The following is a 15,031-nucleotide window of genomic DNA, read 5'->3' on the forward strand; positions in this document are numbered from 1 at the left end:
AGGCTCACTCAACAAGAAGTGTGGTGGCTTCCAAGGCCTTTCTGGCAAGTGTGCCTATGCAGCACATCTGCAATGCTGCGGGATGGTCTACGCCCCTCACATTCGTCAGGTTCTATGACCTAGATTTGCGAGCCACCCCTGGCTCTTCTGTTCTCTTGCCATAGCTGTGTTCTTCCACACTAGGCAGGGACTTGCAAGTCTGGCGGCATGGACATCTCGCTCCCTAGCATTTTCCAACGCAGCTCGAGTTCCTGAAGGGGAACGTCCCAGGTTACGTATGTAACCATGGTTCCCTGAGGGAACGAGACGCTGCGTCGCAGGGCCATACTTCCGGCATCCCTACTAGAGCTATACTTCATTCCTAGAAGCTGACGCCGGCTGCACCTCACGTGCTTTTAAGCTTCCATTAAATAATATTAAAAGGCACAGCACTTGATATTTGATTTTAACAATGTATTATTATGCCTAAATAAATAAATAAATACATACTTGATAAAACATATACGATCAATTTTTAACATTCACATAATAAGACTACTGCATTTAAATAATCTTAATAATATATTAGTAAATGCTAAAATGAACATTAACCAAGATTAATAAAGAAGTATTCTTCATTGTTAGTTAATGTTAAATAATGCAGTTAACTGATTCAAGCATAAACATTCAAGCATTAATTTCTAAAATTTTTTTAGAAATTAAAAAGATTTATACTTGCTTCTGAAGTAAATGTATCTTGATTTAAGAATGTTTAGATATTTGCACTGGAAAACAAGACAAAAATACTAAGTAAGAAAATATTTGCAGTGTGAAAAAAGCAAATAATTGTGCTATCAACTATTTCATCACGAAAAGAAAATGAACTGTGGCTGGTCACTTTTACATGTTTATCAGACAATCTCTTCATATCTAAGTGGGTGTTTTTGGGCCACAATAAGCTGCTATGTAGACTAGACTTTATACTGAGAGTAAAAGTCTGATCCTGCACATACAAACACAAAAGCATTGCAAATGATGACAGATCTAAACCGCTAATTACTGCTAGTGAGCGTGTGTCGCTCTCTCCCAATGCAACCGTGATGCTGATCATCATGGTGATGCTGGCTGGGATCCAGATGTCTCATCTTCTAAGCACGATGCCACTGACAGTATTCCAACATCATTTGATCTTTCCTCTTCTCTCTCGTTTTCCATCTTTTCACAGGGGAAACCCAGACACTTTGATGAAACCATTGCCATCAAGCATGTTCGCCAGTAATGATCTCACAAAAACACACAGATCTCAGCGTGTGAACATCATGATGGACAAAACTGAGAGAGGGGCATAAACTCATGTCGTTCCAAATGTCTGTGGTGCTTTCTTGTCATTTTGTACATTCAATTACATTTTACCATTAAGGTTTCAAAAGACATTAAATTTATAAATTAAGAAAACTAAGACTAATTTAAGGGACCAGAAAAGGGTTAGTTTACCAAAAAAATTTACATTCTGTCATCATGATCTCACCCTCATGTCCAGCATACACAACTTTCTGTGAAACAGAAAAGTTATATATTTTGTAAGTCATTGGGATGAAATATTTGGACCACACTGACTTTCACTGAATGCACAAAACAATACATTTTTCAAAATATCTTCTTTCATGTTCTGAAAGTCCTACACTTTTGGAAGGACATAAGGGTTTTCATTTTTTGGGGAACTATTCCTTTAAGATCTGCTGCATTGTGACATTATTTTCATGATAATTATGCACAATTATTTTGTGTATCACAATTATTTGTATCACAATTATTATTTACCCCTCATTATTCTCATTAATGTAATGTATTTGGACATTTTACTGACAGTGTTTTTTTTAATTTTTATAATTCTCATTATTCTCAATGGAACATCTCATTAGATTCTCATTAATGTAACACTGCTTGATTCTCGTGAAGATAATGCCATAAAATCTTAATGGTCCTAAAAATAGGCTTTATATTCTTTAAGCAAAATATTATTTCAAATATTTCCTTTCCTGATTTTTGGGGTGAAATATGACCGGGAAAGAAGATTCACTCATTGATATACTACTGTGTATTTGTTGTTATCCTAAAGCCAAGACAAGTCTGAATAACACATGGGCGTCACGCACCCTGACATAATTTTTAAGTGCCTACCTGACACTGCGCCTTTCGACTGCACTTGGTTTTTGTAAACACAACCCTTCTTTGCATCATTAATCAATATAAACACACACACACACACACACACACACACACACACACACACACACACACACACACACACGTTGGTTTTTGTGGTTTATGGGGACTCTCCATAGGCGTAATGGTTTTTATACTGAACAAACTGTGTGTGCTATTGCCCTACACCAACACTACACCTAAACTTAGCCCTCACAGGAGACTTTGTGCATTTTTAGATTTTCAAAAAAACACCATTTAGTATGTTTTTTAAGCCTTTTGAATTACGGGGACATAGGCAGTGTCCTCATAAACCACCTTCATATTGTAATACCTCTGTCATACCCATGTCATTATACAAATTTGTGTCCTCATAAACCACATAAACATGCACACACACACACACACACACACACACACACACTGGAGTGGTTTAACTCTGAGTGGTTTCCCAGCCTGTGGCCTCAAGGAAGAAAGGTATTAAAAAATCTCTCAGATATTATGAACACTCAAGTGTGCAAAATGTAGTGCTCACTCAAGTGTGGCAGATGACCCAGTTTCCTTCACACTAGACGGCATGTTCACACTGTTGTAATGAATGATTAATCTCACATCACATGATGGGGACTTACAAGAGCCTCGGGTGAAAAGCCCCAAAGGCTCATGCATGTGTGTTTTAATGCACACATTTGTATGAGTGTCTGGGATCGGTTTGAGTATATCCGTTTGCTATGAGTGATGTAAACGGAGCTTAACAAATAGGTCTGAGCAGAAGACACCAATCCCGCAGGACACAACAAGCAAAGCCATTGCTCGTCAGGGGAATACTGTCTTAGGAAATAAAATGAAACAGTTATCAAGTATATTAGAATGAATAGAATTAAGACTCCTCTCATTACCTTCATGCCCTCACAACATCAGAAAGATCACTGATACGATTTGATTAAATTCAGATTTACATGTGCATCCACTTTCACTATACAGTTCATTACAAAATCAGCTTGTTCATCAGGATTCTATAAAAACAGTTGCTTTTCAATGACAGAAGTTGACCTGAAACCAAAAACTGTCAGACAAGATAATAATAGGTCCCCTTTAAACTATGCCACTTTTTTACAATATGAAAGTTGTAGTCTCAGGTGTCCCAAGAGAGTGTCTGTGAAGTTTCAGCTCAAAATACCCCACAGATCAATTATTATATAATTTTGAATATGAATTTGTATGCATCTTTAAATGCAAATGAGCTGCTGCTCTCCGCCCCCTTTTCCAGAGTAGCGTTGTGCCTTTACAGCCTCTACAGTACCTCAGATACTGTGCTAAACATCTGTTTGGTTTTCATTTTCATGTCTATTGCACTGAAATCATACATTTTAAACCAAATTAGTATAAACTTCTGGTATACGGTTTGCTGAGTGCACATATCTGAAGCACGCACACAGAAAGCATCTCTCACACAGCTTTCATGTCTTATTGCGCTTAAACTGTCAATATACACAAGTTTATGTTAAAAACACACAAGTTACAAAAACACAATCGGTTATGTCTGTGAAGGTAAACATCTGGGAAAGAAATCGCATATTTATCAGTGGCGAGCAGTGACTTTTTTTAACCAGGTATGCTGAGTGCTTAAAATAAGTACCCCTCCCATCAGCTTTTAGGAAGCTTTCAAAGAGGGAAACACTGTGGCAGGTGTCGATTTAAAAGTATACACATTTCCTAGTAAATTAAATTAATCTCCAATCCTTCTTCTATCGTTTCAGGTTCATCCACACTTATTCAAATGCTAGAAAAACATATAGCTGCTTTTCCAAGTTAAAACCACCAAATAACGTTCACATTTCCCTGTCGATACTTCACTTGTACTGCGTCGCTAGACGCTATGGGGAAAACTCCTTTTTCTCCGAGGACTGAAGACTTTTTAAATCACAGTGTGACTGCACGGCCATTGGTTCGTGCAGTAATAAAAAACAAACCAATGGCTCGTCAGTGCTACTGCACGAGCCTATGGTGGCAAAGCCCGCCAGAGCTCGCCAAAAGGGGCGGGGTCATTTGGCTATATAAGCGGGCGCTTCGCCATAGGAAAACAGATCAATTCTCCTTCAGCAACGACTTCTTCGCTGATCCAGGGCTCCAGATGCTCGCCATTGAAACGCCTTGCTGAAGGCTGCCTTTTTTCCTGCTCTTCGCTGATCCAGCCCGCTTCGTCGAGCCGCTTCAGCGATCAAAGCAGACGCTAGTTCGTCCCTTGCTGTCATCCGGTGAGCCTTCAAGAAGAACAAATTTCTTCTAAAAGAGCAATCTTTTTTGCCAATCGTTGTTGCAAATGCTGTTGCATGTTGTTGCAAATGCTGCGCCGTCAGTGCGTCTCGTGCAGACTTTCTCAGACTTTAAATCCCACGCAGAAGCTGCTCTGAGCGAGATGGAATGTTCATATTGCATGAACATGAGTCTCGTAACTCTGCGCGCTCGGATCGCTTTCTTTTCAGAGAGCGACTCCACCCCTCGCGCCCTCCCGTTTTCTTCCCCGCAGGGACCTGTGGAGAAAAAACGGCGGGGTAAAGGGCTTAAGTGCTCAGCAGCGAGCGAGCTCACGCCGGCTCAGACCCCGCATGCCTCGCCCCCGCTATGCAGAGAGGATTCCCCCGTCCTCTTCGAGCACGCGGATCGGCGTCCCTCGGTTGGTGCGAGTGACGTGATCTCGTTCGGTGCTGTTGAGGATGAGCTATTAGATGACAGCATGTGTCTAATAGCGTCGGACGCGGAGGATATACAGTATCGGGCTCTACCATCGGGCTCTACTCACTCCATGGCTGTGCTCCAGGTCTTTCAAGCCAAACTCCTCCGGACCATGGACGAGTTCGGGCCTGATCCTGCAGTTTTCAAGGAACTGCGCAGTGCCACGGACCTGGCTTTAAGAGCTACCAAAGCTACAGCGCAGTCCATTGGGAGGTCAATGGCCAACTTAGTGGTGTTGGAACGCCACTTATGGCTAAACCTCACTGAAATTAAGGAGGCTGACAAGGTCCCCTTCCTCGACGCACTGGTCTCCCCTGCGGGGCTCTTTGGACCTGCCGTCGAGGGCTTTGCGGAGCGATTCACCATGGCTCAGAAGTCGTCCCAGGCTATGCGACACTTTCTGCCTAAACGGTCCAACTCTGCAATGGCCGCCAGTCGCCCCAAGCCTGCTCCAGCGCAACAGCCAGCTAAACCTGTGCCGTCGCCCGCTCAGCCTACAAAGAAGCCTGAGCCTCGGCAGCGCTCCCGCTCGGCCAAACGCTACCCCTATCCAAAACATCAGGGACCCTGGCCCAAGCTGACCTTGGACCCTGCGCCTCCGGCGTCGTCCTGATCCGATAGGAAAGAAGAGGAGGGGGCAAGGTCTCGCAGAGGCTGAACCAACCCCAAAACACCCTCTGTTATGCCTTCAAGCACCCAGTTCAGTTCTGGCAAAACTGTTTGTTTCAAAACCTGTTGTGAATCACAGGCCCTTTCCAAAAGTACCTCCACATGCAGCCGCTGTTATAGAGAGAAAAATAAAAAACAAAAATTTTCAAAAAGAGAGCAAATTTCCTCTTCCAATTACCGAGTGTGTCGAGTTCCCACAAGGCGACTCACCACCCGAACTAATCCAACCCCTTGCCACACGGGCCGAGGCCTGGCGGGCCATCCCCGGAGTGTCACAGTGGGTTCTGGGGATTATAGAAGGAGGTTATACACTTCAATTCGCTCGAAGACCCCCGCGGTACAGCAGCAAGGTCTCCACCTTAGTGCGGAGCAGCAACACTCACGTTCTGCGAGCCGAGGTAAAGAATTTGCTGGCAAAAGGAGCTATAGAAATAGTTCCCCCAGCTCAGAGCGAGTCAGGCTTCTACAGCCGTTACTTCCTCGTCCCCAAAAAGGATGGCGGCCTCCGGCCCATCCTCAATCTCAGACGTCTGAACCGCGCCCTCATGAGACGGCCGTTCAGAATGACTACATTGAAACAGATCCTCTCGCAAATTCGCCCAGAGGAGTGGTTCTTTTTGCTGGATCGGAAAGACTCTTACTTTCACATCCAGATAGCCCCCCATCACAGACGATTCTTGAGATTCGCCTTCGAGGGAGTGGCTTATCAATACACGGTCCTGCCCTTTGGGCTGGCTCTAGCTCCCCGCACTTTTACAAAGTGCATAGACATGGCTCTCTCCCCTCTGAGACAGATGGGAATCCGTGTCCTGAATTACCTCGATGACTGGCTCATTCTGGCGCAGTCGGAGGCAGACCCTCTAGCCCACAGGTCCCTCCTCCTCAGTCACTTGGAGAACTTGGGACTCAGGATCAATTTAGCCAAGAGCTCCCTGTCCCCCAGCCAACGAACTTTGTTCCTGGGGACGGTTTTCGACTTCACCCGCATGACGGCAAAAGTCGCGCCAGATCGCTATCTGGCCATGCGGCAGCTCGCGGCTTCCTTCAAGATTGGAGCCTCCTACCCACTCAAATTGTTTCAAAGGATGCTGTATCGACAGGGAACATACTCGGTTACTAACGTAATCTCGGTTCCCTTAGATACGGGAACGAGTACTGCATACTATGCCATGCCATGCAGCTGCACGACTCAGGTCGTTGCTTCATTCGAATTGGCCTGTTTTCCTATGGCGAAGCGCCCGCTTATATAGCCAGATGACCCCACCCCTTTTGGCGGGTTCTGGCGGGCTTTGCCGCCATAGGCTCATGCAGTACCACTGACGAGCCATTGGTTCATTTTTTATTACTGCACGAACCACAGTCACGCAGTCACACTGCGTGATTGAAAAAGTCTTCAGTCCTTGGAGAAAAAGGAGTTTTCCCCATAGCGTCTAGCGACGCAGTACTCGTTCCTGTATCTAAGGGAACCGAGGTTACGTTAGTAACCGAGTACGATACGTAGTTATGTTATGATATGATATGTAATATTCAGAGGATGGGGAGATGAGGGATTACCCCGTTCTATATATCTCTGCATCAACTGAATTATTTCCAGTGAATAGGTGTTAAAACCCCCACCCGGGTGACACTAATAAGAATAGACCATGCAAAATACCAAAAAATTAAAATAAAATCTTTAAAATATTGCCAAGTTAACATTGCAAACATCAATAAAATTAGGTAAGGACTTTAACTAAGCAACACAAGCATACAGAAAGCAAAGGTATTGTTTCCTCTTTTTTCCTGATGTTTGTTATTAAAATATTTTATATACATTTTTATTAACTTTTTAAAAAAAAATTATTTACCACTTAGGCATGTTGACAATAATGTAACCTACTGTATATCTTCAACATTGACTATGACCAGATATGTTTTTAGTGGACTTTCAAAATTTGCTTTGCTTGAGAAAGCATGAAAATATACAGTTTTTGTTTTTTTTAATTTGATTCAGTTGAGTTAGTTTTGCATCAAACACAATGTAATTTTCCGCAATCGAGATCTGGCAGCAGCAGTGTATTTTTCAGCTTGGGTGAGCATTTCGAGGACAGCTTACCTCTAGCATGAAATTAGCCGCATGCCAGCAAAGCACTGAGAATGTGCTACAATCCTATTTAGATTTTTTTGCACCCTCAGATTCCAGATTTTCAAATAGTTGTATCTCGGCGAAATATTGTCCAATCCTAACAAACCATACATCAATGGAAAGCTTATTTATATATCAGCTGTCAGATGATGTAAAAATTTACCCTTATTTTTTTTTTTTACTCTGGTTTTGTGGTCCAGGGTGGTTATAGGCTGTGTCACCTTTAAGCTAAAATCTTATATAGCGCCCCTGGTGGCAATACCGAGAATGCATTTGATTCAAAACAAGTAAATTTCAACATATTTATGTATAAATCTCAGTGATGTTGATGTTTAAAAGTTTGGGCTCAGTATGATTTAGTATTATTATTTTTTAAAGAAATTAATACCTTTATTTAGCAAGAATGCATTAAATTGATCAAAAGGGAGAGTAAAACATTTATAATCTATCTATCTATCTATCTATCTATCTATCTATCTATCTATCTATCTATCTATCTATCTATCTATCTATCTATCTATCTATCTATCTATCTATCTATCTATCTATCTATCTATCTATCTATCTATCTATCTATCTATCTGTCTGTCTATCTATCTACAGTATAATCCTGAAATGTATCACAGTTTCCACAAAAATATGAAGCAGCACAACTGTTTTCAACATTGATAACTATGTATAAGAAATGTTTTTGAGCACCAAATCAGCATATTAGAATTATTTGTGAAGGAGAAAATTTAGCTTTGCCATCACTGGAATAAATTACATTTTGAAATATATTAAAATAGAAAACAGTTATTTTAAATGGTTTTACTGTGTTTTTGATCAAATAAATGCAGCCTTTGTGAGCATAAGGGACTTTTCCCAAAAGCATTAAAAATATAACTTTTGAAGAGTAGAGTATATTAGTTATATATCTGCCAACAGCCACTATGTTCTCTAGTTATCAGTATCCATATTTTAATAATCCCATATGTGTTTATCATTACTATTGAGCAAGAATAAAATCCAGAATGTCTTTAATTTCTCATAAACTGTGAGTATGCTATCCATTTGTAAAGATAATGTTGTAAACATGACATGAGGTGTGTCTTTTGGGTGTTCTTGTTGTACAGTCCCTGTGCACAACTGAAGTGGAACATCTTGTACGTGCTCTGGCCTCGATCTCACCCCACGTTGAGGATATGTTCGCTTTACTGAGCTACCAAATGCCAACACGCAAGAAATGTCACTGCAAACCAAAGATGTGCATGAGAGAGAGAAAGACAGCGAGAGCGAACCACAGGAAGTGACATGCAGGGTTTGTTGAGTCTTGATAAACTATGATAGAAAGAAGGACAAATCTGCCATGACATTAGACAAACCTTCATAATCGTCCTTGTATATTTATCCAACATTTCTGTTTAGTCTCTGCGCCTTACAGAGCTTTTGTTTGAGGACAAACTTAACCAGATAAACTTCTGTCATCATTTACTCACTGTCATGTTGTTTCAAATATATGTGATTGACTTTGGAAGCATCCTTGAAGAATCTTTTGCTTGTTTTTCTATGTAATGAAACCATATCTATCAATCTGTAAGTATCTTGACTCACCAGTGCTGGATCTGATGGTTTCGTTCCCCACGGTTTGTCCCAGAAGATCATACTGGTTTAATCTAGAGCTTTCCTCTTCTACCACCACAGAGTTGGATGCGTTCTTTGTCCAGGTGTACGTCACTTCTGTTGTCGTGTAAGCATCTGTAGGAATGATTTTCAGTGAGGCCACAATTAAAACTTTGCAGACGATTGTTTGAAAGTTTAAATCAATCATTACAAGCAAGACACTCCATGCTGTTACTCACAGCTGCCAAATTTGAGAGGACAGGAGTGGAAGTCCATCGGGAAATCTTCAAGATGCATTGGACACTCAGCATGCACCGTCAACCTGCGATTTACATAAACAAACACAAAAAAAGCAGACATTTTATGCCATTACCATTACTAGCATAAGTTGGTGATTCTATACAGCTTCGAAATAAATAAAAATTAATTAATCACAGAAGTCAGTTAATTCTCAGCACATAGAGACTCCTTCACCCAGATATCACACTATAGAGACTGTGTCTAAAACTTCCAAACCAAATTAAGAGTAACAATTTAATTGATGTTCAACAAATAAAAAATGTTTACAATTCAGAGAAACAATTGATAAGGCTTGGCTTACTGAATATCAGGTCCCTTTCTCCAAAAGCACTTTTTGTAAATGATTTGATCAATGATAATAATCTAGATTTGCTCTGTTTGACAGAAACATGGTTAAAACCAGATGAATACATTACTTTAAATGAGTCCACCCCCCAAGATTACTGCTATAAAAATGAGCCACGTCCGAAAGGTAAAGGGGGAGGTGTTGCTACAATTTATGGCAATATTCTCAGTATTTCTCGGAGGGCAGGCTTTAAGTATAACTCGTTTGAAGTTATGATGCTGCGTATAACATTATCTAGAGAAACACGTGTTATTGATGAATCCCCTGTGATGTTTGTACTGGCTACTGTATACAGGCCACCAGGGCACCACACAGACTTTATTAAAGAATTTGCTGATTTTCTATCTGAGTTAGAACTGGCTGCAAATATAGTCTTAATTGTTGGTGATTTTAATATCTATGTCGATAATGAAAAAGATGCATTAGGATCAGCATTCATAGACATTCTGAATTCTATTGGGGTTAGACAACACGTTTCCGGACCTACTCATTGCTGGAGGATATATTTCAGGGCCTAAAATACAGCCATCATTCCGAGGCAATTGATGTGCCAATTGAGAAGATGACCTCTCCAGATCCCTTGGGCTGGACGGTCATCCAAGACCGCAACCCAGCCCGTGAGGGAAGCATCTGTCATTAGCATCTTGCGACGACAACACGTGCCTAGAGTGGGACTCAAAGTCAAAAACCGGGGTCTGAACCACATAGAAAGGGTACGAGGCCCTAGCGCGTAACCCTTATATGCCACAACTGTAATGGTCTCATGTGCAAGACGTCCAAAGGTTTCACGTGGATGCAGTCGCCATGAGACCTAGAGCTTTCTGAAAGTAATGTACAGTAACTTTCTGGCCTAGCCTGAAATCCTTCAGGGTTTTCAGAATGGATTCGATACGTGTAGGAGACAGCTGTGCCCACATTATGATAGAATCCTGTTAACCCCTAAATACATTGTCCCTTGGGCAAGAGAGAAATGTATGCAATGAAAGTATGAAAGTATGCGTGCGTCCTTGAAATCATTTGTTGATAACCAATCACCTGATTGGATCTGAGAAAACAATCATGGATTGTCAGCATTTTGAACTTTTTAACTGTTCTTAGAATGCTGTTTAGCCTGCAAAGATCTAGACTGGAAGCAACCCCCTATCATTTCTGGGAACCAGAAAATATTGGCTATAGAGGCTCGACTCTCTGTCTAGGAGGGGATATGTTCTACGACCTCCTTGTCCAGCAGAGCTTGCACTCCCTATGTCAACAAATACGCTTATTCCGGTTTCACCATAGTGGAGACCACGCCGTTGAAATGCGAAGGATGATACGCAAACCGTATCCTGTAGCCCTCTTGTGGAGTCCTTACAACTCAAGGAGAGATTATTTGGCAGTAGCTTCGATGCTGCCAAATTCTCTCAAAGGGAAACTGTATTTCTGTGACAGTTTGTTTCGCTGGGGGGAATGTTAAATGTTTGGTGTCCTGAAACACGGCAGGAAACAACTGAACATGTAACATCTCACTGGAGATTGCTGACCCCCGAAACACCATTGGTGGCGGAAGTTGTACAGCGATCCCCTAAGGGTGCCAGGAAGGAGCCCTTACTCTCCTCGTTGGAGTTTTCCGTGGCCCTCCCCGAGGGGACGCACCCATCATCCTGGGCACAGCCTCAGGACTTCCTTCTGGTTGTAAAGAACGTTTTTAGGTCTGGCTCCCTCTTGGCTGTTGAGTGCTACAAGCTGTTCCCCAGTCTTTATGAGGGGGCATATCTCGCACACTCTTTTGGGGTTCTCGTCTCAGAAGAGCTGGGCCGTATCAGGGACTGGGTGGCCGACAGCCCAGACACTAGAGCATGGTGGGGGAGAAACTTATTGAAAGCTTTCTCGAGCTTCTTGCCTCCCTGCGCTCAGATCTTTATGAACATCAATCTGATATGAAGCAATCAGAACTGCTGTGGTGTGCAGGGCAAAACCAGCCTGACCTGCTGCATGAAATGCTCTCTCTACAAGTGTAGATGTTGCTCTACATAGCTTGGTAGGGAGTGTTGATTTTGAGTGATGATGCACCCCCAGGGGAGAGATAGCTCGCTAGAGTCTCTTCCACCTAGGGTATCATCATGTAGCCCTGTGCCTTTGAATCCACAATATTCAAAAAATTGAAGGTTGAGGCACAAAAAACACAGGACAATAGGGCTTACACCATGAACAAGTTCTCTCATCATGGAGGCCACCAAAGAAGGGGAGAGACCATGACTGAGGTTTGAAGCGTCTATGGGGTCTACTGCTCTTTTAGCTACTTCTAGCTTTAATCTGATCACACTACACGAGTAATCACCTCGAGTAACTCCTTATTCATTTTACGATTGTGGGAGGTGCGCTCGGGAGGCGGCGCTCTCAAATTCCATTTCTAAAGAATTAAAAGCTGCAACATTCGCTGTCCGATCTGAAGAAATGCCGGGGCACACGTTGGAAGCGGCCGTGAAAACCTCCCGATCTGGCGAGAGCACGAGAGAAAGGGGAGAGCCCACCTCTCAAGCCTCAGCCAGATCAAAGTGCGATCTTAATGAGGGCGCAGCGGCTCGTTCTTTTTTTTTTTTATTAAAGAAAGCGAGCTGAACACAAAGCACGCAGATAGGAAGTGAATCGAAGTGCTCACAGTCACCACCCTCGAAATCAAGAGCAGCACGCTCTTACCCCAAACACTCAAAACAAACTCATGCGAGTCATCTTTAGAGATGAGCCGTAAAGGAGGCACGCACTTCTTGCGGATTAACTCGACAAGCTTTAATTAAATCAATTAAATAAAACAGTGTTTTATTTACAGGTACAAGAGGTGTATTTAGCAGGAACATTCAAGAAACTGAATGAACAAATATAAAAATAACACACTATATAGATTGATTCCTATTAAAGCAACTGTATTAAAGGTTTTCAGTCAAGAGTAGTGAGTGATTTTTCTCTTTATGTTTGTTTTATTAACATTACCACAGCCATATCACCCTGCAGCCCAAGACCGGTTGCCCACTGAAGCTAAGCAGGGTTGAGCCTGGTCAGTACCTGGATGGGAGACCTCTGGGGAAAACTAGGTTTGCTGTTGGAAGAGGTGTTAGTGAGGCCAGCAGGGGGTGCTCACCCTGCGGTCTGTGTGGGTCATAACGCCCCAGTATAGTGACGGGGACACTATACTGTCAAAAAGCACCGTCTTTCGGATGAGACGTTAAACCGAGGTCCTGACTCTCTGTGGTCATTAAAAATCCCAGGATGTCTTTCGAAAAGAGTAGAGGTGTGACCTCGGCATCCTGGCCAAATTTCCCCATTGGTCTCTGACCATCATGGCCTCCTAATCATCCCCTTACACTGATTGGCTTCATCACTCTGTCTCCTCTCCACCAGTAAGCTGGTGTGTGGTGGGCGTTCTAGCGCACTATGGCTGCCGTCGCATCATCCAGGTGGATGCTGCACACTGGTGGTGGACGAGGAGACACTACCCCTCACAATGTAGAGCGCTTTGAGTGCTTAGAAAAGCAGAAAAGCGCTATATAAATGTAATGAATTATTATTATTATTATTAACATTAAAGGAATAATTCACCCAAGAATTAAAATAGGCTAGTGTTTTATTTTTATACCTTCATTTACTCACTCAAAAGTTGTTTTAAACCTGAGTTTCCTTCTTCTGCTAAACATAAACGCTATTTTGAAAGAGTTGGAATACCAAACAGTTGCTGGTCCACAGTGACTTCCATAGTATTTTTTTCCCCCTACTGTCAATGTGGACCAGCAACTGTTTGGTTAGCCGCATTCTTCAAAATATCTTCTTACTGATGTGAATGTATGTGGCACTGTACAGTATACAATATATAACAGCACTGTACAGTGCGCTGTAGCAAGATACAACGATATTTCTTCAAAAGCAGACCGTGGAGACATTTTTATCATGGCCGCTGCTGGCCAAATGGCATAATTATGCCTTAAGCAGGATTGTATTGTTGTGCCCCCTCCCTCAAATATTATGGAAGTAAAAAAACCCACCTACCATAGGGGTCAAAATCGAACTTTAATAAAATATAAAAGTAAATAAATAAATAAATTGTAATTAAATTGTATTATTTATAAATTACAATTGTAGCTCTAGACAGTTACCTGTGGCAGTAATACAGTTGTCTGATTGATTTTATGGTCTCAAGCATTCAGAAATCATGCAAAAGAAAATAGAGCAGTTTTACTACGAAAACCATGCTTAATTTTTGTAAGGGTTGTGATGTCCACATGTTTTTTGTTGAAGACATTATAGAGGCTGTGTCATCTATAACAAAAAGGTGGCCAAAAATGAAAGATTAAGTGGATATTTTAATTAAATGTTTGGTCAATAGCCTATTAAACAAGGACTTGATCGTCCTGTAACTGTAACAGCAGCAATGACCAGGCCTTTGGCTCCTTTTGCAGGCATTTGTAATAACATGTAATCAGAGGTGGAAAGTAACGAATTACATTTACTCGCGTTACTGTAATTGTGTACTTCTACTAATTTTTAAAATCTGTGATTTTACTTTTACTTAAGTATATTTTGTTTTAAGTATTGTACTTCGCTACATTTTAAAACACATTCATTACTGAGTAAAAAAAACAAAACAAACGCTCCCTGGAAACTACTGCAGTATATAATGGGCAGGAGAACAAACTGGTGCTAAAATCACAAGAAAGATGCAGATGGACAAGACAGGCGTGGAGACCCAGCTGAAAACCAAACCCTGTCGTATTCTGCTGAAGTTGAACACTAAGGAAATGAAGTGAACCCCTGGCCATGTTTATGCTCTATTATGCAGTGTAAGCTGTGTTTGCCTAGGCAGACCAAACTAGCGGCTTATAAAATCTTGACATCAACTCTTCGCAAGCATGTAGAGGTAAGGTAAATACTTTCATCACTGCATTGCTGGTTAAAATGAAGCTTTGGCAGTTTAGCAAAAGGTTTTGCACAAATGAGCCAAAAAGACAGTGGTGCAGGGTGAGCGATATCTGCGACAATATCGTATTTGTTGTTTTAACAATGTGCGATTTGGCATTATCAGTATTTAGCCAAAAACC

At 41.8% G+C, this 15,031-nt stretch overlaps 1 protein-coding gene across 1 annotated transcript in view; it reads right to left on the reverse strand.

The window, feature by feature from the left end:
• gabra2b (gamma-aminobutyric acid type A receptor subunit alpha2b) overlaps positions 1-15,031 on the reverse strand; it is a gene marked incomplete at its 5' end in the record, with an annotated part of 101,113 nt that overhangs the window by 34,126 nt on the left and 51,956 nt on the right. Inside the window, 2 exons of the mRNA XM_079438268.1 lie at positions 9,308-9,451; positions 9,556-9,638. Of these exons, the coding sequence (XP_079294394.1) occupies positions 9,308-9,451; positions 9,556-9,638 (227 nt within the window). The remainder of the gene's footprint in view (positions 1-9,307; positions 9,452-9,555; positions 9,639-15,031) is intronic.

The sequence above is a fragment of the Barbus barbus genome (assembly GCF_936440315.1).
Source record: "Barbus barbus genome assembly, chromosome: 17".
NCBI lineage: Eukaryota > Metazoa > Chordata > Actinopteri > Cypriniformes > Cyprinidae > Barbus > Barbus barbus.